The 26,147-nt window shown below is 47.1% G+C and overlaps 1 protein-coding gene across 2 annotated transcripts in view; it reads right to left on the reverse strand.

Moving 5' to 3' along the window:
- Positions 1-4,895: 4,895 nt before the first annotated feature.
- The window catches only part of LOC119179862 (uncharacterized), a 52,305-nt gene continuing 31,053 nt past the window's right edge, over positions 4,896-26,147 (reverse strand). For both annotated transcript variants that reach the window (XM_075869743.1, XM_037430986.2), the window contains exons 3-5: positions 21,693-21,760; positions 7,800-7,877; positions 4,896-5,152 (exon numbers count right to left, since the gene is read on the reverse strand). In XM_075869743.1, the coding sequence (XP_075725858.1) occupies positions 5,028-5,152; positions 7,800-7,877; positions 21,693-21,760 (271 nt within the window). In that variant the 3' untranslated portion in view covers positions 4,896-5,027. The remainder of the gene's footprint in view (positions 5,153-7,799; positions 7,878-21,692; positions 21,761-26,147) is intronic.

Consider the following 26,147-nt stretch of genomic DNA (forward strand, 5'->3'; position numbering starts at 1 on the left):
TAAATCAACACGACCTCATCGCTCTACAAGAGAACAATGCTGAAAAGGTGCGGCTTGCAGAATACAACACCGTTGCTCTGACCCCAAGAACCGCCATTCTACTTAAGAAAACTGTTGCGGCCCAAGTACACAAGATAGAAGACACTACAGTTGAACACTTCATCGTGGAAGTCATACCGGAATGAAAATCACAACAAAGCCTTTACGTCCCTAACGTGTACAGCCCACCGCGAGATCAGCTCAGGGACTACGATTACTTCGTCCGCGAACTCAAAAAACGCACAAAAGGTCACCGGTTAGGGGTCGTAGGGGGCTTCAATGCACCCCACACAGCTTGGGGCTATGCCATCACCACCAAGCAAGAGTCCACGACTCCACTCAGCAGCACGGCCTCCGATTGTTGAATGATCCACTCCCACCAACGAAAGTGGGAAACAGTGGCTCGAGAGATACCACGCCTGACCTCACCTTCACACGAGATGTCGAGAAGGTGGGATGGACCCGTCTCCCCGAGACACTTGGCAGCGATCACCACATCATTCAACTCGAAATCGAATATGACCAACGACCTACAGAAACAGGCACAGCAAGACTGACAGACTGAAACGTCTTCAGAAACGAGCTCGATGGTGAAAACGCTATAGCAGACATAGACGCCTGGCTCACCAAGATTCTGGATACCGCCAAACAGTGCACCAAAGTAATTCAGCTTAACGAAGACCATCCGGCAGTATATTCCTACATACTCCACCAAGGGGGGCCAGTCGAGCCTTACTGAAGAGATGGAAGGGAGAAAAATTGAGAAAGAAACTCAGGAAAAGAATTTCCTTATTGACAGAAGAGGCGCAGCAGTATGCCGAGCACCTAGCGAGACACAACTGGCGCGAATACTGCGATAAGCTGCAGGGTGCGCTGAGCACCAAGAAGACGTGGCGCCTACTGCGGACTCTCCTCGGTGACTACCCCCCCCCCCCCGAGACGCAGCAGCGGCAACGAGTACGTCAGCTAACCCACAATTACGACGACTCGGAGGAAGACCAACTCCACGAACTATGCAACAAGCTGCGTGGTCCTGTTCAATCAGCGGCGATGCCACCACCACACAAAGAGTACGAAGGCATGCCCAACTCCGACCTTGCCAGCCCTTCACACCAGCAGAGCTTCAAGCAGCTCTTTCCAAGCTTACAAGAAACACGAGTCCAGGCAAAGACAGAATAGTCAACAAGCACCTCCGAAAGCTACCTAATCAGGCTATGACTGCTCTCCTACAGTACTACAATGACTGTTGGGACAAAGGAGAGCTTCCAGCCACGTGGAAGCATTCGGAGGTTATCATGATACCTAAGCCCAACATAGCTGTTGAGAACCTTAGACCCATTTCTCTGACTTCTTGCGTCGGCAAGCTGTTTGAGCATAAGATTCATGACCGGCTCGCGTCCCACCTTGAGGACAACGGGTACTTCCCAAACACCATGTTCGGCTTCCGCCAGCTGCTTTCTACACAGGACATCTTCTTACTCCTCAAGGAAGATCTAGTTTATCCCTTGAGCAAGAATAGCAAGTCGTCCCTTGGAATTGATGTGAAAAGCGCCTTCGATAATGTTAGCCATAAAGCAATACTACAAAATCTCAATTTTATGAAATTATTGGCTCGAAAATTATGGCTATGTTCGAAGCTTCCTCACCGGTTGTACGGCCACGGTGGAAATATACAACATACGGAGCGAAAGTTTTGAGCTGCCGAACAGAACCTCAAGGCTCTGTTGTGTCACCACTCCTTTTCAACGTGGCACTCTTTAAGCTCCCTCGGCTTCTCGAAAAAATACAGGGCCTACGTCACGCCATCTACGCGAACGATATTACGCTTTGGACTCGAGGCAAGAGCACCGGAGAGCAAGAAAGCTGCCTTCAGGAGGCGGTCAATGTCATAGACCTCGAAAGCTGTGGCCTCCATTGTGCACCTAAAAATCGGAATTACTGGTACTCAAGGCCCGCACGCGAGGAAGACCTCCAACCTTCGAAGCGCCAGAATCATTCATCATCCTTCACGGGGTCCAAATACCGAAGGTAACCTCGCTTCGCGTGCTCGGCTTGCACCTGCACCACGACGTATTAGGGACCGCCACGCTTCCTGGACTTCAACGCACAGTCTTCCAGCTCACGCACCTCGTAAGGAGAGTCGCAAACCGACGCAGTGGCCTGAAAGAAAACGATACCTTGAGTGTTGTGCAGGCTCTTCTAACCAGTGGAATTACCTATGGAACCCCGTATCTCGCCCTCAAGACATCTGAAGTCGACAAGCTGAATGTGCTCATCCGCAAAGCTACCAAGCTCACCATAGGGCTATTTCCAATGGCGTCGACCACCAGACTCCTAAGAATGGGTATACAGAGTACCTGGCAAGAGCTGGCAGGAGCCCAACGGACCAGCCAATTCGAGAGACTTAAGCTTACGTCGACGGGCCGATCAATCCTTGAGCGCTTGGGCTACAGCGAGAGCTACATCTGCGAGGCCGATCGCAAAGAGAAGATGCCGCTGTACATGCCGCAATCATTCAGCATCGCCCAAGTACCGCGTAACATGCATCCCGAGTACCATCGGGAAAGACGAATCGCTCGAGTTGACACCATTCGCAGAAGACACCAGCACGATCCAGATGCTCGCTACGTCGACGCGGCGAAATACCCTGGCAAAAATACCTACGCTTTAAGTGTGGTCGACGCGGAAGGACAAGAGCTGGCATCCGCCACCCTCCGGGTGCGGATCTCCGAGTCTGCCGAGGAAGCAGCGATCGCCCTTGCCACTACGACTGGTAAGGACGCGGTCGTAGCTTTCACAGATTCCTAATCCGCTGTCCGCAATTACACGCGAGACCGAATCTCCGCCGAAGCTTTCAAAACTCTGAGAAAGAGCCGAACTCCGCTTCCTTACACCTGCGTGTTATGGGTGCCGGGGCACAAGGGGCTCGAGGGAAATGAAGCGGCTCACGCCGCGGCCCGCGGTCACGTCAACCAGGCCTTCCTCAGCGCCTCGCTTGTCCCGCGGTTAGCCAGCACTGCAGAAAAAGTGGAGACCGTACCACCAACATACAACGCCATCCTACAACACTATCGTCTAGCTCGCAGGGTGTACCCGCCACCTCACCACAAGCTGACTGAAGAAGAGGCCACAGCATTTCAGAGACTTCAAGCTAACCCCTATACACACGGCACTCTACAGCAAAGAATCTACCCAACCCTATACGCATACAACTGCCCAATACGCGACGTGCCAGACACACTGGCCCACCTACTACTCGAGTGTCCGTGGCGTCACTAAGATGCCAATACCGAGTGCGCAACGACTGCCCGTATCGACTCCCTAGCCGAGACGTTGGAGGCCAAGATTGCTGCACGTGACCTAAACGACCAACGAGGACTTGTTGCCAAGGCCCGGGAGGTGATTGCGGCCAGAGGATTCCTGGAATAAGGGACCCTCCCACCTAGGGTGACTCCGAGCTCACAAACTCGGGAACACTGATTCAAAAAATAAATGTTTATCTCATCATCATAAAGTTATACGATAATAGTAATAAAATGTTCGAGTAGTCTTAGAGTCATGTCCTCCGGGCCGCGGGAGCATGACCCGCTGGCTTTGCCACGAAGTAGCAAGCTGAGCTTTAACCCGGGCGAGTCAAGTTAAAGTGCTCGACTCGTTTTTTTATTTTTTCGTGGCATAATTGCTTCATCTTTCACGAACGCGGCTGAGTTCACCTGCTGGGACTTGCTGCGGAACTCATACTGCTTTACACGTGGAGAGCGTTCATTGGTGTTGTCTGCATTTTTGTGGCAGGCCACAACACAACAATACTTCATACCTCGCTGACGCTTTCATGGGGCCGCTTCTTCCATCGCGGAAAGGCAACTCCGCAAAGCGAGCGTCTCGTTTCAGCGCGCCAAGCTGATGGCATCATAGAGTTTCCTAAAATTAACTAGAGGGGACTCTGGCGCTGTGATCGTTCAGCGAACATGGGAACGATGGGTAGTACACACATTTGCCTAGCCTTCGTACTTGCGGGCGGAGAATCGCACTTGTGGCTTCGTTTATTGCTGTGTTTCGGGTTTGTTTCGAAAGAAAAAAACGAACCCTTTTAAACTTCATGACCCGAATTGAAAAGGTAAGCCTGAAAAATAAGGTGGTGAAGCACAGCCACTGAACATTTGCTGATTTTTGTTTCGCGACAAAACAACTCCAAACGCCACGAATACACACAGAGCCAAAAGTACGTAAATTAGACAAATATTTGTACTACTCATCATTCCCATGCTCACTGAAGTGCCATGCGTTGAAGCTCCCGTAGACACTAGCGCCAGAGTTTTTTCTAGTGTTTATTAGGAGACTCTATGGACGGCACGGCGCCGAAGTTTCCCGGACCAACTGCAGAACGCGTTCCGCGGGTGTCACACGCGCTCTCGTTTCGGCGAAACCAACTGACTTGCCTGCGCCCTTTCCCGCGCCTATTCTCAAGTTTACTGGAGCTCACCGCCGAAAGCAGACGCGACGTTGTCGTTGCTCCGCAAACTTGACCTTCAGTTCATATTGCGCCAGGTTGCACCTTTTTATTCCAAAGAAAAAAATAAAGTTTTTACCACCACAACAGAGCGGGAACGCGGAGCGCGTTCGGATGCGTTCAACTGGTAGCGTTGCCCTTTTTTTTTGTCGCTGTAGCGGCATTGCGCCTCAAGGCGCTGCCAACTGAAATGTCGTCGTTGGAGCATGTGATTTTTGTATTTCATGTGACGTTATCTGGACACCTGCGGACGCCCCTTTTAGCGGAAGATGGTTTCTCTCTACAAGTGGGGTTAATGAATGTTTTCAAGATTTGATTACCTAAAGAAACAACTCTGTGAGCAAAAACCAGTTAAAGCAAATTTATTACAATTCAGTGTTGATTTTCATAGCCGTTATCACCGCCGAGTTCAACCTCTTGTATTAGAGAGCACCACAAAGAACGGATGTGCCTCGTTTCAGCCTACCAAGAGATCTTTTTAGTCGTCGGGGCAGAGGTCTCTTCTGTGCGGATCGGCAACTACGCCGCAGGTGTCAACGAATTGGTCAATACACACCGGTGGCACATTGTGCAGCAGGTAGAGCGCCGTCCACAGAAGGCACACTGGTAAAACGTGAGACATGCGTAAAATTACGATTAAAAGCATTCAGAAATCACGCTCCTACAACAGCATTAACTCGTGGAATATCACACCAACCCGTAGCGTCACTCTGAAGCTAGTTCTTAGCATGTGAGTGGAGGAAAAGACCCAGAAACCAAAGTGCAACAAATCAGCTGAGGAACGATATGCGTCAAGCGTGTTCCCTGTTTGCTGTCTTTCGAAATTTTGTTAGTGAAACAATAACACTCAACACATTTTTCAGTTTCGCAATTTTATAATGCTCATTCAAGGTTTTGCGTGCGCTCAAGTCTTTCGCGACCATTGACTAGTATATTCGTCATGACATCTAACAGCGAGACCAATAATGTCTACAGTCGTTATGCCGTCTACAGTCTAAAGACCTAGGCATTAAAGATGTTAAAAGAGAAAAGAGAAATGGCGTCCATGACCAAGGACGTGCCGGACGGCATCTATAGCCGGTTTTCTAGTCTAGTGTCTTCAAGAAAGCGAAGAACCACTTTAAAGACCTGGGTGTGGTGCCGTGCCAAAAAGAGAAGGTCCCTCTGTGTAGCCGTGGGTAAACCGTGGTGACGTAGTGTGACGAGCAGGACAGCGCGTTGTGTGCGAAGCGCTGGGCAAACACAAAACAGGTGCTCGATGGTTTCATTTGCCCCGCACGCAGTGCACACAGAGGATGAGGCTCTGCCACGCGGATGACACTGGGCCACAGGCCAGGAGCAGCCGATGCGTACGCGAAGTAGCACGCACCTCTCCCTCCCGGTGAAACCCTGGCCAGGCAGCCGGGTTGGTAGTTCCATCCTTGCTACACGATTGTCAGGGTGGCCGTGTAGCAACAGCCTCCTCAATATGAGCCTCGAAAAGTCTGAGCGACCACGGTAAGACACACAGGAACGGCGGAGTAATGTGCTTCTTTCTCCGGGGCGTCAACCTCCTCGTTTCCCTGGATTCCCACATTAGATTGGACTCAGAGCAGAGAAACATCGACGCCACTTGCAAGGAGGGCATTCAGTTTGGTGACGAGCACCTGCGTTGCGAAGCTTGCCCGTTCCGGCTTTGCCAAGGCCAGCAACGCAGCGACGCAGCGACAGCTGGGGGGTTCGCTGCCAGGAGGTGAACTGCCAGGTGGAGAATGGCCGTCTCTGCAGCGGTAGAGCAGGCCGCAAAAGGCAGACGGCAGGAGGCCGTCCAATTAAGTGCTATCATAACGCAGGAAGCTATGGCCGAGAAAGTGCCTGAGAAGACGAAGCCATCCACGTACGCAATAAGCCTTCCAGCATGCTCTTCCTCTATCTTGGACGCAGATGCCTGCTTGAGTGCACAAATGGGTGAGCGCCGCTTGGAGAGCCCTCCCTGACCAGTGTTGATAGCCAGTGCTTTTTTTCTGTTGGTGGGGGAAGAGGAACGGCTGGAGGCACCGGTCCCATAGCTGCTTGATAGATCTGCAGCAGCTCGCCCATCCGAGATTCTGGTCGACTTTGCGGCCGGGCAAGCAGGGAGCACCCATCAGGTGCATGGGCTAGCCTATCAAAGTGTAGAAGCCCACGTTGCTTTAGAAGCAGGGAGAGAGGCCAGACACCCGCCTCTACCGGGATGGCTGCGACTTGGTAGGACTGCGGCAGGCCGAGGACACAGTGAATTACTGTGTGAATTAGGACACAGTGAATTAGGACACAGCCCCTATGCAGCAACTCAAGATGCTCCAAAGGCAGCCACGAAGTGCTACCACGGGAAATGCGTACAGCAGCCGTGATATTGTTGCTGCTGTGTAAAGACGAAGCGCCCATGCTTGTGAGCAGCCGCGGCTTCTGAGGAAGATCCCCTTCACTGCCTTCTGGGGGTCTCTTCACCATGCATATGGCTTCATTGACTGCGGGGGCCTAGGACAGCCGATGGTCGATGCGAAGACCGAGATAGGTCACGGCACTAACCCACGGTATTGTGGTGCCCTCACGGGTCAGCAGCCGAGTACCTTAACCACTAGACCACCACGGCGGAACTTGTGGAACACTCTTCTTTTGCTAGTTGGCGTCACCTAGCACGTGGAAGCAGGTGACGCCAACCAGCTCTAAGTTCACGTGATGGTTGAACCTTATACAGTGGACCAAAGGATAGGCTCAGTTAAGTTGTTATGTTGGTGACCAGGCCACTGCGTGCTCGACAACTTGCGGGAAGCGCATTTTTGCCCATATAAAAAGCCACAGGTGCCCTGTGTGCTTTCAAAGATGTTCTGAAGAAAAGAATTTCGGAAGAAAAGAACGGAGACATTTATGATGGCGCACATTTTAACGAATAGTTCATCTTGTGAATACTGAGCGTAAGAATCCAGACGACACCAGGAATCTCGGGGAGTGGCTCATGATATTGGAATAGTTGTTAGAACGCATTAAAACGCTCCCAATATATATATATATTAAACTACCGTAGTTTGCTTCGTTATGCGCTACTCTTTATATCAAACGAACCGAAAATTGTAACCTATATACCACCATGGGGAACAATACAGAGAGAGGGGGGCATTTCAGTCATTAATATACTAAGGTGATTACTACGACGAAAACTTTTCATCACTATATCTCAACGTTCCTGTCAAACAAGCGTCGCGTAATGTTGTGTTCGCGGTATACTTACAATGCCCGTTATACTCTAGATCCATCACAATGCAGTCATGGCCAAAGTAGTAGAATATGCCCTGCTTTACGTCTGGATCTGAAAGAAAAGACAATGCAGAAGTCCTTACAGCGAAAGCTTTATACGGCTAGCAGAGACGACAAACCACTCGCCACGAGTTTCGATAATGTTCTCTAATGAGTACGCCATCAATTACGTGCTTTTCGATCTCTCACCCAAGCACAACGGCCATTGCAGTGCCGTTAGTGACGCCGTCTTCTGCGTCGCATCTAAGCACGTGCGTCAATATTTGTGCCGTCAGTGACGTCGTTTATTCCTTCGCAGTTGTGCCGCTTAGCCCACACGCAGCCCTTTCAACATGCTACACAAAACTCCGACACCACACAAAATTTCTCCGAAAACCTCGACGACAAAATTAAACCTGTTCATTCTCGGAGAAGTATTTCTTCAACTATCCCCGTTGCGATCGGCACTACCGTTGTTTACACCGCACCTGTCCTGCACTGTTTCACCCTTTGTCAATGCTTTTGCCACAGTCTACTCCCCAGCAGTAGTTTTATCTAAACGCAGGTCGACAACCTCACTCATCAGTTGACTCACTCGATCAGACTAAAGTTAGGCCTTCAGTTAGAGTCTCACTCCGTGTGAGTAATATTGCCGTGGGTTTGAGTCTGAGTGAGTACGGTTGAGCAAAAGAAATGGCAAGTCTGAGTGCGTTTATCTCTTCAAAATTTTTCTCATCTGGACTAAGTCTCGATGAGCCCTGAGAGCACAATATACTTCATGGGTAAGTCTGAGTGGGCTTCAGATTTTTTTTCTTCCATCCTATGATTCTGTGTACAAAACTTCAACTTTATACTATCAGCCTTATGGCTACTCAAGTTTTGCTATCGCACTCTTCACACGTTGTCATTCGCAAGTGAGCTCAATATTTATTGACCAGAAGAGTCAATTACAGAAAGATGGAGCTGCTTTCATCTCCGCTCAGAAGCTCTTCAACAAAAAGTTATTCCTAAAAATATCCTGTGTGGGTCATCTTCTTCAATAAAAATGCCGTTAATAAATATCCCACAATAACTGGTAACTAACTCTTTCGGCCCTGGTGTCGTCCACTTTGTTGTGTCGTCCATTGACGACACCAGACAAAATTTCTCCAACAACCACGACGGAACAGCCAAACCTGTTCGTTCTTGGAGAAGGATAATTTTCAACTATCCCCACTGCGATCTACACTACCATAGCTTCATTTTTCGATGAGCTTGCAGCTGTGAAGAAGAAAAAGCTTGACCGAAGTCATGAGGGACGGCGAGACGGGCAAGCACAGGAGACAAGGTGGTGTCTTCGGGATGATATCATGTGGACATCAATGTGGGCATACTGTGGACATGTATACTGTGGAAACAGTGTGGACATACACGAATCTAATTAAACTGTTTGGGCTAGAGCTTGCTAAGGCACGTGACAAGTCACCCCGAAAAAGAAGACGCAAACCTAAGAGTTGGCAGGATGAGGAAGTTAAGAGAACCATAGCAAAACGTCAGGAAGTCTCTAGGTAACACAGACGCGCTAAGCAGCGGGGTGAATCGACAGATGACGCGAAAGAAAATGGGACATCTTTTTGAACTGTAGAAGGAAAGCATTCCTTCTGATTAATGAGAAGGTTAGAAGAAAGGGGGCTCAGTGGCTGGCAGAAGTACATAAAAAGAATAAAAAGGCAGCTGCGAAATTTCGCAACCATCTAAACTCCCTAAGAAATGCGACGATCTTAGAGCAGAGGTTTATAACTACAGCTCAAGGGGCTAGGCTAGAAGGGGACGAAGCGATTGAATATATAAAAACAAGGGTGACACACAAAAGTCAACAGAGAAGTGCCTTATGCACTATAATAGTTAAGGATGGATCAAGTGGCGCAATGGCTCCATTTTCACAACGAGAGTGGGAAAGAGCTGAGAAGAGGGTTCCTAGTAGTGCATCAACGGGCCCAGATGGCATTCCAATTATGCTGATAAGGACATTGGGTCCGAAGTCTAAACAGACTTTAAGACAGGCAGTCAGCAAAACAATAATTGATGGTGAAGTCCCCGATGGATGGAAACTTAGCAGGATGAGCATGATCTATAAAGGAAAGGAGGACAAAGCTGACATAAACAACTAACTTCCTATAACAGAGACATCAGTGGACTACAGGCTGGCGATGAAGATTAGAAAGGAAAGACTGCAGGCATGAATAGAGGATGAGGGGGTGCTGGTGGAACTGCAGAATGGGTTTCGGAAACACAGGAGGATGGAAGACAATCTATTCTCACTGACGCAGTGCATCTAAATAGCAGAAAAGGAACAAAGGCTCTTGTGGCTAGCATTTTTGGATATCAAGGGGGCGTACAATAGCGTGGTTCAAGAGGAATTGGGGGGAATACTGGACACACTAGGCGTGGAAGATGTAGTTACTAATCTTTTAAAGGATATCTATAAAGATAACAAGGTAGTTATAAAGTGGAAAAAACGGGTATCGAAGCCCACAGAAGTAAAACGGGGACTTAGGCAGGGGTGTCATCTGTCACCCTTGTTATTCGTGACGTACCTAAAGTATTAGAGGCTAATTTAGAGGGAGGTAGACTTGGCTTCAACCTCTTTTTCGTCAAAGAAGGAAAACCCATTGAACAGGCACTACCAGCACTGATGTACGCAGATGATATAACGCTAATGGCCGACAACAAGGGAGATTTGCAGAGATTGATGGACATCTGCAGTAATGAGGGAGATTTCAGATTCAGTGAGGAAAATTCAGCAGTCATGATTTTTAATGATAATGAAGGTAGCGAGCTTAGAATACAGAAGGTAACGCTAGAGATAACAGATAATACAAATATCTGGACGTATGAATAAGCAATGGGACCGAGTACCTAGAAGAACACAAAATATACGGGACGACTAAAGGTAGCAGTAATGCCGCAGTGATGAAAAACAGGGCACTGTGGAATTACAATAGGTATAATGTTGTGAGAGGAATCTAGAAATGGGTCATGGTTCCTGGTCTGACGTTCAGCAATGTGGTCTTGTGCATGAGCTCAGAAGTTCAAGCGAGATTAGAAATTAAGCAACGTGGAATAGGTAGGCTTGCTTTAGGAGCTCACGGGAATACACCAAATCAGGGAGTACAAGGTGATATGGGATGGACGCCATTTGAGGGCAGGGAAGCTAGCAGCAAGATAAATTTGAGAAGCGATTAAGAGAAATGGGGGGGGGGGGGGAGCGTTGGGCTAGGAAGGTATTCAACAACTTGTACATGAAGAATGCCGATACAAAATCGAGGAAGCTAACCAGAAAATTGACTGGTAAATACCTAGAAAACAGCAGGGGGCCAAACCAAAAAGAATGATCGGTTAAGAAGAAGGTAAAGGAAGCTAAGACCAATATGTGGACAAGTGACATGATTAAGAAGTCCGCACTAGAGATATATCGAACTTTTAAGCAAGAAATTGCCAAGCAAAGGATCTATGATAATACTCGGGGTAGTTCTCTACTGTTTGAGGCCAGGAAGGGAGTATTGTGAACTAAGACATATCGAGCCAAATACGAAGGGGTACACAGGGTATGCAGTGCGTGTGGAGAGGAGGAGAAAACTGCCGAACACTTGATAATGTTCTGTAAAGGACTTCACCCTATTGTTCACGATGGTGGCGCAGAGTTTTTCAAAGCACTGAGGTTTAGGGACAGGGAGGGCAAAATAGACTTTAAGCGGGTAGAATTAACTAGAAGGAGGTCATCTGATTGATGGCTGAAGTCAATGCACGAGTGAAAATTAAACCCTTCACTGCAAAGTAGGAATCCTCAACCTCCCTATTTGAAGGAAAAAAATAAATCTAGTTTTTGGTTCTTTAAGTATTACGGCTTGGTGGCGTTAGCCACCGCCCGATCTAAAAGGTACAGCCATATCAATCCATCCATATATCCTTGAGTTGCGTTAAGGGATTCCACACTGTCAAATACTACGTTGTTAGAAGTTTTCATTACTCTATAGCAGGAATCAGTTATCTCTTTTAATCATTTCGTGACTGCATGGACATTATGGCTTGAGTTAATATTATGTCTGTATATTCGTGAATAATTTTACCATTGACTAAATTTTGTGCTTGTGGTCTTCTGAGGCTCCAACTGTCAGTAAAATACGTTCTAAAGTGTTTCTGACAAAAATGAAATACCAGGGCTGAGGGCTGACGTTACGAAATGAAGAGGTGGCAAGTAAAGCACAAATCATGCGAATATTGCGTTGTTTTGACGAACATTAACAGTATGGTACAAAAAGCTAACTATATGCTCAGACTCGCGCAGACTCATACCTCACCGTGAATCTGAGTCTAAGTATGGGTGTGTAATGGTTTTTTGAGGTCTAGTTTGAGTGATTCCAGGGAAGAAAAAGCATGCTGAGCCTTAGCCCTAGCGAATCTGGTTGAGAAACATTTTGGTGATTCTTAGTGAATCTGAGCAAGATCCCCATCTTTCGATGACGTGTGTGAACCATTAACTTTGGGCACTGTTGTTGCAGCCAATGTTTCTACTGTATACTACTCACATCGTTAGCATTTACTATAAATGAATTGTCACAATGTGTTTCGAGAGACTAGTTTTTCCCGCACAACCGGTATATCTCGCGTCAAGGCGTGGTGCTGTTTGGCGTGTGTTGGAGCTGTGAGGTGAATCGGGCTAAGTCAGGTTTCGGCTAGCTGTAGTGCTGGTATATCGCACTTATTGAGTATGCACTTATTGAGCCTCACACACCAACAGATATGTAACGTGGTGGCATTTGTCGAAACAATCTCTTTTCAGCATACTTTGAGGCTATGTCTTTCGCTTTTTCAACAAGTATTATTGGTTGTTCTGAGATAGCTGATCATTTGCTCTGCTGGCGGTACTCATTCGTGGAATTTCATTTGCGGCGACGGAGAGATACAACAGCTTACTGCAGCACACCTTCAGGCTAGTTACATTGTTGACAAGCTATCAAGCACGATGGAAATAATGGGTAATTTCACCACACAATCCCTTCGCATAAACAGAGTATCATGTTGGCGCCTTTGTATACGTCGACGGAATTCTCTTTTTCTTTTTTTTTTCATTAAAGAGACATATATCTCTCAATAGGGCCTACTCAGAATGCTTAGTGTTCAGGCAACACTGGGTGTGTCTGCCGTTTTTCATTAGGCAATGTTACGGAATTCTCTGCTAGCGTCATCTCAAGAATATAGGCCAGCGTGAGGCTGAGTCACTCTCGTTGGCGGAGCTTTTGGACAAAAAAAAGCTTTTTTTAATTTATTGCTGAACGTCATCTAATCTCACTGTGCTGCCACAAATTAGCGAGAACGCAATGTCGGAGCTCTGTGCACTTCAAAACTCATCCGGACGGCAGCTGCACGAAGTGCATAACTTCGCAAATTCGAACTGCTGTTCACGAGTGGCGTGTGTTTGCTATCTGAGGTAGGTGTTCAAGAAAAAGTGTTCCCTGCAGAGGAGCTGCGGCCCTTAAACTGCTCAGATGACATAACAGTGCACTACTTCATTGTATTTCTCCTGTGATTATTACACGCTTCATATATCGAAAACACGTTACTTCTGCGCAAGCTGTTCGACGCCGTGCTGCATTCCGCGACTCATTTCTTTAGCCACGGGCACACTGCAGCGGAAATCGTGGAGTTTATGGAGACTCACTCACGAACTATATTTTGCACTTAGTACTCACTCAGGCTTACTGAAATTTTCCCCAGCTGGACTGACACGGACTCACACATAACAAGCTATGACATAGCTGTTTCCGATCAGCTAACTTTCCCAAACGTTTTTATTGGGTTCCTTCAAGTTCGTCCAAGTTAACTTTCATTTACTCTGTCAGCTCACTGTGATGTTACCATGTTGCCGAGCGTGTGAACGTGGAAGAGTGGCACGGCGCTCATATTGGGAGAAGCCAAACACAATGTCGGGACAACACTCGCACATGGCCTTCACTTGGCGTCATGACGAACACCTGCCGGCCACACCAAGAATTTGTTGTTGAAGGGGCTAGCGGTCGACTAAGTCTTCGAGGAACTGCATGCATGAAACAATGCAGAACCATGCGGGGCGACATTGGTTGCTGCACCTGGCGGCAATCTTCATGTGTTTATGAACATGTGTAGGTGTGACAAAACAGTTTATTTCACACAATTGTGTGATTCAAATTAATCCTAGGTAGAATGCTGAATAAGATCTGAGGTACTGCGTGCCGAAACTATGATATGAATATGAGATATGATTGTGGAAATTTTGACCATCCAAGTGACCTTTAAGGGGCGCACATCGTACAGCTTAGGCATTTGTAGGTTGATCCAACATGGTGAAGCTGCCTAATGTGCTGTGTTTATCTCTCTTCCCTTTGTCCTCTCTATCTTTCATCTCCACCATCCCCCTCCCACGTGCAGGGTAGCAAACCGGCTGTCTACAGGCTGGTTAACTTCTCTGCCGTTCTTTTTCTCCTATTTTCCTTCCTTCCTAGCTGCACCCCCCCCCCCCCATTCCTCTTATGTTCATGTATGGGGCTCGCTTTGCGCCTTCTCACTTTTAAGAAACTGTAGGAGAAACACGCCACCCCTCCCGCCCTCCGCCCGTGCACACGTCTACGTCATACAGTACATGGGCCTCTGGTATTTCGTGTTCATCTAAATGTGACCGCCGCGGCCAGGATCAAACGAGCTAACTTTCAGTGCGCAGTTGGGCACCGTAGTTGCTTCACCGCCACGCGTTAAAAGTTTACTAGCTCCACGCACCATTATGATCTTCTTTCCGAAATAATTGCGGAGTGTTCGAACCACAAGCCGAATCCATTAAAGCTCAAGCGATGACAGGTATAGGCGCTTATGAGCATTTAGGCAACGTCACGCCATCACCGATGACAAATGCGTTGTGTAGAGCCGTCTTCATCAACCATTTTTAGTAAAAACGATTCCTACCAAGAAACGATTTCTGGACTTCTATTAATCACAGAAAGCGCAGCGGAGCCACAATCGACACGTGGCCTACAAGTCTTCAGGAATGTCTTCCTGAAGCATGACGCAATGCATGTACCGTTCCAAAAAGTACGAAATTTGTTAAACAGCTTTACACAGATTGCGAAGTAAAGTTTTCGCAGCACAAACACCAAGGAGTAACTGTACTCCGTCACGTGATGAAATCGGGTATTCTTATTGAAGCATTAGGTTACATTAAAATACGAGTATATTGTCGCGGGTTATGAATTCCAGGAGGGGTTATCTAAAAGCACGGACAGTGGAACTTGTAGAGACCCTCTCAAAAGAAGGCCGCTAAGATTGTCGTCTTCTTCACTCGCCTGCGCTGCGCCTCTCGAGCAAGTCTGCGCTCTTCGTTGTCGTCGCTATCTCGCCGCTAATTGCAACTATGCACGCGGCATTACCCTCCCGCCAGAGTGAGCGTCGTCCCGATACTCAACAGGTAGAGATGCGGCCAGCGGGTGTTTACATCACTGAGAGTGGTAAAGTTTCATGCGGACAACGTGCACTGTCTCAGGCAGATGCTGGCGACGTTTCGAACAAGAGAAGGCGTCAGGCACGACTTCATACATTACGTCGCTAAGACGGTGCAAAACCTTGTAGGGTCCGAAGTATCGGCGTAGGAGTTTCTTTGAGAGGCCTCGTCGTCGTACAGAAAACCAAACCCAGACTCTATCTCCAGGTTGATAAGTGACGAATCTATGGCGAAGGTTGTACCATTGGGCGTCAAGTTGCTGCTGGTTCATTATTCGGACGCGGGCAAGCTGCCTTGCGTCCTCGGCGCGCTCAGTGAAGTCTGCGGCGTCTGTCTCTGAATCATTGTGATCGTAAGGCCGCATGGCGTCAAGCATTGTAGTACCTTCTCTGCCATAAATTAGTGCGAACAGCGTTATTTGTGTTGTTTCCTGGCGCGCCGTATCAAACGCGAATGTGATGTATGGCAATATTCGGTCCCAATTCTTGTGTTCCACGTCGACGTACATGCAAAGCACGTCAGCGATTGTCTTGCAAGTCGTTCTGTAAGCCCATTCGTTTGTGGGTGGTGAGCTGTCGTCTTCCTATGCGCTGTGCCACTGAGCATTAGCACAGTGCGCAAAACCTCGGCTGTAAACGCGGTATCTTTGTGTGTTATGACGACAGCTCTAGCATCATGTCTCAGGGCCATTTTCTCAATGAAAAACTGGGCCGCTTCAGCTGCAGTGCCACTCGCAATTGCCTTGGTCTCTGCGTATCGGGTGAGGTAGTACGTCGTCACTATAACCAGTTTGTTGCCGCTGTCCGATGTTGGGAATGGGCCCAGCAGATCCATTCCAATTTTAGAAAACGGAGTTTCTGGCACGGGCACGGGATGTAATAGCCCAGCAGGTTTGGCCTTGCGTCGCTGACAGTCAATGCGTGTTCGGACGTAATGTTTCACCTCTGCTGCGATTCTTCGCCAGTAATATTTTTATTTGACGCGTGTCAGTGTTCTTGTGAAACCGAGGTGGCCCGCAGTGGCTTCGTCATGGCAGGCATTCATGGCAGGCTACTAAAATTTTGCTGCGGAGAGCTTGAGTAACTACCAACAGATAACTTTTACCTGTTGGTGAGAAATTCTTTTTGTACAGAATTCCGTCCTGTAAACAGAATGACGATAAGTTCTTCGAAAACACTCTTGGCGCATTGGTGGCTCGCCCGTTCCAAAATTTCATAAGAAAGTTGAGCTCCCGATCATCTTGCTGCCGAGAATTGATAGCTGCATCAACAACTCATACAAAACCTGTGAATTTATCATCCTCTACAGCCCGTGATTCAATCGGTGACCTTGACATACAGTCGGCGTCTAAGTGTTGCCTTCCGGACTCGTAAACTAAGGCCATGTCGTACTCTTGGAGCCGTAAGCTCCATCGTGCTAAACGTCCAGATGGGTCTTTCATGTTGGTCAACCAACAAAGAGAGTGATGGTCGCTTACGACTTGGAAAGCGCAGCCATATAAGTACAGGCGGAACTTCGCAACTGCCCAAACGACAGCCAGACACTCCTTCTCTGTTATTGAGTAGTTGGACTCAGCGCGTATCAACGTTCTGCTAGCGTAGGCAACCACTCTTTCCACACCATCTTGGCATTGGACAGGAACAGCACCTAGGCCCACATTGCTGGCGTCTGTATGAATGGCTGTTGGTGCATTCTCGTCGAAGTGAGCGAGGACAGGTGGAGTTTGTAGACGCTGTCGCAGCTCGTGAAGCTTCTTGCTCTTCACCCCATACAAATTCAACGTCTCCCCTTGTAAGGTGGGTGAGCGGAGAGGGGATGTGTGCAAAGCCTGCTATAAATCGCCGATAGTAGGCGCATAGACCCAGAAAACGCCTAACCACTTTCTTCTCAACAGGCCTTGCGATCTTTGTGATGGCTGCCGCTTTATCTGGGTCAGGCTTCACACCTTCGCCACTGATCACGTGTCTCAGGAACTAGAGTTCTTCGAAGCCGAAGTGGCATTTTTCCGGTTTGAGTGTGAGTCCAGCGGACTGTATGGCTTGAAGGACTGACAGTAGCCACTTTAGATGCTTTTCAAACGTGGCCGAAAAAACGATCACGTCGTCGAGGTACACAAGGCATGTTTCCCATTTCAGGCCGGACAGAATGGTATCCATTAGTCTCTGAAACGTGACTGGGGCTGAGCATAGACCGAAAGGGAAGACTTTGAATTCATAAAGCCCGTCTGGCGTCACGAAGGCGTCCTTTTCTCGGTCGCGCTTATCTACTTCTATTTGCCAGTATCCACTTTTAAGGTCCATTGACGAGAAGTAGCGCGCATGCGGTAGCTCGTCCAAAGAGTCATCGATCCGTGGTAATGGATAAACGTCTTTTTTTGTAACACGGTTCAGCTTACGATAATTGATGCAGAAACGCAAGCTGCCATCTTTCTTTTTCACGAGTACCACTGGCGATGCCCAAGGACTCTTTGATGGTTGGATTACATCATCCTCTAGCATCTTCTTGACTTGCTGCTGGATTACCTCCCGTTCTTTATGAGCGACGCGATATGGGTTCTGTCGGATCGGTCTTGCTGTGTCTTTCTAATGTTGCGATGCTTAGTCAGAGGCGTTCGACCCACTCGTGATGTCGATGAGAAGCACTTGAACTGGTCGAGCAGCTCCACAAGACGGCATCTTTCAGTCGGTGTTAGACTCGGACCCATATCGACTGGTGGTGTATGTGGAGGTGATTGAGCTGTGGCTTTCCCCTTGCATTAGAAGACCGGCGTGAGAGTAGTTGAGCTCTTCGAGGCACGCCCCAGCCGTGCCTTTACCGATGGGCCGGCGCTCATTCGTGAAGTCAGTCAGAAGTACCTCTGCACGCCCATCCACTAAGCTGACGATGCCGCAAGCGACGGCTATGGCTTGGCGAAAAAGAAGGGCATTGATGCGTTCGCCTATGGCATCTTGATTACAGTGCACGCCGCAAAAAACGGAAACAAGACTACATGACAGTGGTGGCACGCAGACGTCGTCGTCGACCATACGTAACACCCTGGGTTCTTGGTCTGGATCATGGGTCACTGACCTGTCAACGGCAAATGTGATCACACCATCGCGTATGTTTACCACAGCACCGTACTCTCTCAAGAAATCCATTCCCGGTATCATAGGTTTGCAGCACTCCGGTAGGATCAGAAATGTGGCTACAAAAGCCACATTCTCAATTGTGAGTCTTGCTGTACATTTTCCCGTGGGAGACATCATCTGGCATCCACAATTTCGGATATAAGGGCCCGTCCATTCCATCCTGACTTTCTTGAGTTTGTCTGCCAATCGTTCACTCATTATGGATAAGTCTGCACCCGTATCGACTAAGGTTGTCACTTCAACGCCGTCAATCGTCACACTGAGGTCAGCAGTCACAGTTTTTCCGACGGAGTCTTCATCGTCATCTCTCACGTGTTTAGGCAGCAGTGGGGGATTTTCGGCAATTCGACGGCTGGAAACCTTCCCTCTAGAGGTCGCTGCTTTCAGTTTCCCCGCCGTGGGCTGGGAGACCGACCTCTGACGGCGTCAGCAAAACTACGGCGGCTTGGTGAACCAAATCGAGCCGGGGATGGTGAGCGCGTCCGGAAGGTAGAAGAGCCTTCCCGCCTGCCAGCCTGGTCGTCGTCGATTGGGGCATGACTTTCGTCGAACTGTCGGCGCGTAGCTGTAGGTGCACTACCGCGGTATTCAGCGCGGCGATGTGGGCAAAAACGGTAAATGTGCCCTGGCTCTCCACAGTTGTAGCAGAGTGTTCGGCAATCCGCAGTGCGCCATATGTCGGTCTTCCGCATGTAGGGTCGCCTGACAGAATCCTGCTGAGCCCAGGCTGCCACAGGATACGGTTCGAGGTAATGCGGCACTGGCATGGGCGTGGGTAGACGAACAGCGTCTGCATAGCTGTATCCGTTAGGCTGGTAGGATACTTCTGGAGCCAATGGATCACGCACAGCGTCTGCGTAGGTACACGAGTTTGGACGGTACGGTGGAGCGGAATATTCCTGAGGAGAGGCAAACGCTTGTCGAAGTTCATGGCGAACGACTTCAGCGACGGAGGCTACCATGGACTCCTGCTGCGGGGCCGCCTGTGACTGCAATATGTATTTTGCGTTCTGCTTCGCGATCTCTTCACGCACGATCTGTCTAACCAGGTGGCGTAGAGAAAAGTCGTTTGCGGTAAGTGCGCCGGCGCCTGCAGCTGCGCCAGTGGCCAGGCGATTAGACTGTCGGTACCATTGCTGCAGCGCACGCTCTAGTGCGGTGGCCTCCCTGGTGAACTCACCCACTGTTGTTGGCGGATTGCGCACAAGACCAACAAATAGCTGCTCTTTGACGCCCCTCATGAGATGGCTTAGCTTTTGAGCCTCGGGCATGTTGAGGCCCACGCGGTGGCAAAGACGCACCATATCCTCAGCAAACATGGCGACGCTTTCATGCAGCTGTTGGGTGCGTCCTTCAAAAAAGCGTTGTGCGTTTTCGCGTCGGTCCGCGTTACCGAAGGCGTCAAGAAACCGACGACAAAACTCCTCCCATGTCGTCAATGTTGCCTCCCGGTTTATAAACCACGTCTTCGCGCCGTCTCCAAGGGTGATGTATACGTGGAAGAGCTTTCCATCGAGACTCCAGTAGTTCGATTTAGCTACCCGTTCAAACTGCTCAAGCCAGTCTTGCGCATCATCGTTCGGCCGGCCATGAAATGGTTCAGGAATGCGCATATTCTGGACCGTCACCTGTGCAAGACTCCTTGCCATTACTTGAGTTGGGGTGGCTGTCGGAAGTGTTGCTCCCTCTAAAAGGCCAAATTCTGGTTCAAGACCTTGAAGGCGACGGCTTGAGCGGTGCACAGGCGTCTCCACGCGTGGCTGTCTCGTAGGGCTGGACTCGGGGCTTTTCACAGGGGTGCTTATCATGAGGTAATAGTACCCAGCACATCCACCAGTGTCGCGGGTTATATATTACATGGGGGGGGGGGGGGGGGTATTCAAAAACACGGACAGTGGAACTTGTAATGACGCTCTCAGAGAAGGCCGCTGAGATTGTCGTCTTCTTCACTCGCCTGCGCTGATGCTGATGCTGATGACCTCTGATAGATGGCGCTTACCCACAGAGGGGGATGGGCCTGGAACCGAGTGGCAGGATACTTAAATGAAACTAAAATTAAAATGAAGTCAATCTGAAAAAGTAGTTTACAATTATTCTACCAAAAAACAAAAACATTTGCTGAGCAAGCGGTCAAACCATCTCATGTTTTTGATATACATAGCTACGAATTATAAACTAAAGATCCCAAAAGGTTAGGGCTCACTAGTACGGTAATCTTTTAGCTCCGTTGATGTAATCAAACACAATGGAGCATATATCCCTGTGACAGTAACCAAATGAGGTTCCGCCAAGTGATAAAATACCTGGTAAATTTACTTGTATCCCTAGCTTTTGTAATGGGGCTACTAAAAATCTTTTTCTCTGATAAGAATAACGATGACAGAATAAAAAGAAATGTTCACTTGTTTCAATTTCGTTTCACCAAATGCATAGCGGTGACACCCTGAGTCGAGCTTTGTTAAGGTAATAATTTAGTTGTGGTACTGCACAGCGCAATCTGGTATCCGCCTCTCGAGCAAATCCGCGTTCTTCGTTGTCGTCGCTATCTCGCCGCTAAATGCAGCTATGCACGTGGCAATGTGATATAAATAGTTCATGATTAAACTAAATCGTTGGCGGGATTGTTCTTTAGCCAATTCAATACTCGAAGCCGGGTATTCTGTACGATTTTTGTGCGGTAATTATAGTATTGAAGAACATCTGTGTTTTTTTTACCTATTACTTGCCTCGTCAGTGGTATACCTTTCAGCGTCAACGCTCCTTCGCTTCCAGTTTTTGCAAGCATAAGAAAACACATACATGGGATGGACCTGCTATTTGTCTTAACGATGTTAACTGCTTATTGTGTCTTTATTTCGAACTCTTCTTTGCAGCACAATCAGTTTTCCGTGCTTGTTTTGCGATATGCTCTTTATTTCGATGGCAGCGACTTCACACTCTGGATTTACGAATCAAATTTTGATACAGAGAAACAAGGTCATCCCCTTCTCACTATGGAAATGTAGAATGGCATTAATGTCAAAACCAAGCTGCCTTTACACTAGCCTCTCGGAAATCGTCTAAGATTGATCTGTGATAGCCACCCGATGTTACTGTTCCACGTGCGGTCTGGTGCTGTAGCCTCAGTTCATTGGTATATAGTATAGCATGCTGTCAATGCAAAGCTTCTTTCGCCACACGCATTATTTTGCTTTTGTGGACATAAAGCTCATTTTCCGGCATGATTTCTTTCAGTACTAAAACTACTCACCATCACCGATAAGCATGTCCATTGTCCCAGGTGTAAGCCCTGGTGTTACGTAGAATGGTACTTCTTGCCTGAAAAATTGTACGATGAATATAGATCGCATCCTTTGTTCGCATTTTTACTATATATCAAACACAAGGTCGTTGTTGGTGCCTTGATACCGAAACACTCAGTTCCTTTCCCTTTAAATTTTTTCAGTGAACTTTCTACGTTATAGCTAGTTTGAAATACCTACTTACTGCTCAAACATTAATATTCGCCCACCTTACACAGATAATCTTATCGGTAAAAATTTACAAACCAATGCCGCTCGGCGTAAGCTGTAGACCAGTGTTGATTTTCAGCATGCGACCCTGAGTTTCGAGCCTTCTTCGATCACACACGCTGCAGTCAACAAAACCTGATTCACTGAAGAAAGTCTTTTTGTAATGTCGCGCGCAATCCTGCAGGGTTTTCTGTTTGAGATGAATGCGTGTTTTGTCATTTCCACTTATTTTAGTTTTTGATGCATCAGTCATACCTGGCTTTGCCACATGCAGTTGGCATTTTTTTTGCATGATCTTCACGTCTGCCACCGGTGTGTTCCAATCATTCTTAATAAACAAGTTGTGAGCATTGAAGTGAAGTGTAAATTTAAGGGCTTATTAATTTTGTAAGACACGTTATTAAGAAGAAAAAGCAGGGGACAATACCAGATAAAAATTGGCAATAATGCCACATACAATATCAGACAACATGCCAGAGAAAGGTCCTGTGTTTTCTCTGGCATTATTGTCTGCTAGTTCTCTTTAGTAGTGCTTACTATTGAAGTTCACTAGATGTTTGTGATACATACGTGCGTTAGTGTTTTTTTTTCACACATACAGATAGAACATCTGAGCTACATACTGCTTTTATGTCAAAATTGTTCATTCATATCATTTCATAAAAATAACTTCAAAGCATGTTACTATGTACATTCCGCGAAAATACACGTTAGATCGTTAGGCTTTCTCGAAGCTATAGAATTCGTGGTGATATAGATTACTTGTTTTCAAGGAGTTTTCATTAGTTCATCGAATTCTAAGTGAACCGACGCTGTCGGTGCTATCGTGGCCGTTGCAAAATTGTTTCAGGAAAACAAACAAGTGTTTAGCATACGAGCTTTTACAAAACGTTTTCGTCACCTACGCTCACATTGTCGGCTGTGCCATTCCACCTTTGCGTAACAGGAGGTATGCTGGTCAAGCCAGAGATGAATTAATGAACGACTAAAAGAGGATTCATGTGACGCTACGAAAGTATTCTAAGATAACTCGGACATTCAACGCCAAGATTCCGGCTGAATAACGTTGTTTCAAAAAAAAAAAAAACTTCTGTCCTTCATAACGCGCATAGTAAGATATCGAGGCAAATTTCTGATACCAATCAGACTACTAGATCAGAAAAAATGTGCGTGAGCCAACCTCCCCTTTCACTATTTTAAAAAGCATTGCAATATTGTACTTTTTCATGGTAATACTTTACTCTGCCCTCACCTTGACATTTACTCCTGTACGTTTCATGAATATGCTCCAGTAAATGTTCACTTTTCGTTGCTATTACGTCAGCTCACTCAGTGTATCGGTTCACACCAACGTATGTTCTTTCTATAGCTTCATTGCGTCACTCTTACTTACTCTATCATGGGTGCTGATCATTAATGATGGCATCTCAGGTTCTTCGTCCCGAAACCACGATATGATTATGAGGAAAGCCGTAATATAGATCTGCGGCAATTTCGACCATTTGATCCTCTTTAACTTGCACTTACGTGGCACAGTGCACGCCTATCTGACGTTCCACCTTCATCAAATACTACTACCACGGCCGAGATCGTAGCAGCTGGTGCTGATAACTGCGACACCACTTCGTGCGAATAAACAAAAAAAACACACAAACACTCTCGTGGCCACGGTCTTACACCAGGGTCATACCATACCAAACGTCCCAGTCATTTTGGCGACAATCTCAAATGCATTTGACAAAAATTGTGCTCATTTACTGCGCTGAAAACAGTGAACTGCTGGATTTTTCGGAGAAAAACATTTTCAAATGTGAAGCATTTCTTAGCGAACTTCAGCGACTTTGAGAGTATCTATCTATCTATCTATCTATCTATCTATCTATCTATCTATCTATCTATCTATCTATCTATCTATCTTGCCGCCTACGACTTTTACCTCTCCTGGCCATTCCGTTAATGGTATCAATACCAAACTTGGTATGGCATAACCACCGCTTCCCGCGAGCACGCGCACCGCGGGAAGCGGTGCGCGTGCTCGCCGGCGTTCGTTTCGTCGCATATCGCCGGCGATGCCACGCCAGGCGCCGGTCCTGCCGTGTACTCGCAGGCGCGCGCCGCGCTGCATTGCTCTGACGCATGCGCGTTTCAGCGCGTCCGGCGTCTCTGCGTCACGAAAAGAGGGAGACGCAGTGTTGTCTGCGTAACACCTCGGCGCGAAATGCAGCATGTCGCATTTCAAGTCGGTAGCCGTCGCGCCGCGTCGACAGATGCCGGTCGTACTAATCGCGTCTAGCGTCAGACTATAGAGTGCTCGCGTTTTGCTAACGTAGCGTCGCTGTGTCCAGCGTGCGCGCGAGTCCACGCTACATTGGAGTTTATTGGGCCCTTCATGATGCGCTCGTGGCCGTTTAGCTAGCTCCACATATACCAAATTTCGTGTTACGTGACGTCAATGGATGACGAAAGTATATGATTGGTGCAAACATGATAATCCTCACACGCGTGTCATGTAAGAACATGACAACTTGTCACACTCATAGCGTGCTCACGGTCGTTTCGCTAGCTTCACATATACTAAATTTAGTATCTCTTGACATGAATAGATGACGAAGGTAAACCGACACATCCAAACATGATAATCATGACACGTAAGTCATGTAAGGCATCATTTATCTCCACCTCATATCATTGTGCTGATTTTATAGTGACATATCAACCTCTCTCATTAGTGCCTCGCATATCATTGGTTCCCACTGTACGTGGGACCTGCCAATCTTTTTTGGTCACGTGACTGCCTTCTGAGTTTCCTGGAATGTCGTTTGGGTGTTGTTTGTGAAAAACATGTATTTTAAAAGCACTGCTTTTTCTTTCTATACCAAATTTTATATACGTGTTCAGTAAAAGTGCTTGTGTAAGGTGTTTGAAGCTCAGACATGTTAGTGCAATTGTTCTGGCACACACGCCTCTAAGAATTCAGGGAAAATGTGTTATGCTTGCATTTTTTTCGATTGGAATGCTGCACTTTGTATGAATATTTAAATAGTAGATACTTGCTCCCCAGAAGGTACATTTTGAGGAAAAATATTTTTAGACCTCTTCAGCTGCTAGACTTTACGGAAAGAATCACGAATATCTCAAAATCGTCATTTTTGTCTATATTGAGACGCAATTTGCACCTAGTGGTGGTCCAATGAAAAGTCACCTTTATAATTAAATTGAAAACAATTAAACAATTCCTTTCATATAGCAAATCTCATCATTACGTTTTCTAATGTTTTAATAAAAAAATTATTTTTGAACTTTCCCATTGACGGCAATAGGGAATTTTAAGACGGCAGCTGTCGTATGACCAGATGGGAAGATAGGCGCCAATGGGAAAGTTCAAAAGTATTTTCTTCCTTAAAACACAAAAAAATTTAAAGATAAGATTTCCTATATAAAAATAACTGCTTATTTGGGGTCGATTTGGGTATAAAAGTGCAAGACGCATCTCAAAATGAGCAAAAATGATGACTTAGCGAAATCGGTGACTTTTACTCGTAATGTCTAGCAGAGTGAGAGGTCTAAAAGCAATTTTTCCTCGAAACACACCTTTTGTGGAGTAAGTATTAACTACTCATATTTTTTTTACAAAGTGCGGTATCGCAATAGAAAAAATTCAAACATAAAACATTTTGGCTCAAGTCTTAGAGGCGTATGTGCCCGTGAAATTGCACTAATATTGCTGAGCTTCAAATGCCTTCCACAAGCACTTTAACATGTAAAGCAAATTTGGTACAGAAATAAATAGCGCTGCTTTTAAAATAAAATAATATTTCCCACAAACAACACCCAAACGACATTCCAGAAAACTCAGAAGACAGTCACGAGAGCAAAATTTTTTTCACTCCGAAAATGTCTGCAGTACACTGTTTCTAACGCAGTAAATCAGCACGATTTTTTGGAACACATTTGAGATGGTCTCTAAAATGGCTGGGACGTTTGGCGTAGAATGAGCTACCTGTTGCACCTTCTCGTGTTTGTAGCCTCCCCTGTCCTCACGCAGCTAATAAAAAATGTCATGTGCGCTACATAATTTACATATAAAATTGAGCGTGTAATTGTATGGCTGTTCTGCAGCACTCAGTCTAATTCATTTTCACCTGTAAATGATTTACCGTTATTCACGGACGCCACCGACGGCGTAACGACAT

Source organism: Rhipicephalus microplus, chromosome 7, assembly GCF_043290135.1.
Source record: "Rhipicephalus microplus isolate Deutch F79 chromosome 7, USDA_Rmic, whole genome shotgun sequence".
NCBI classification, from domain to species: Eukaryota; Metazoa; Arthropoda; class Arachnida; order Ixodida; family Ixodidae; genus Rhipicephalus; species Rhipicephalus microplus.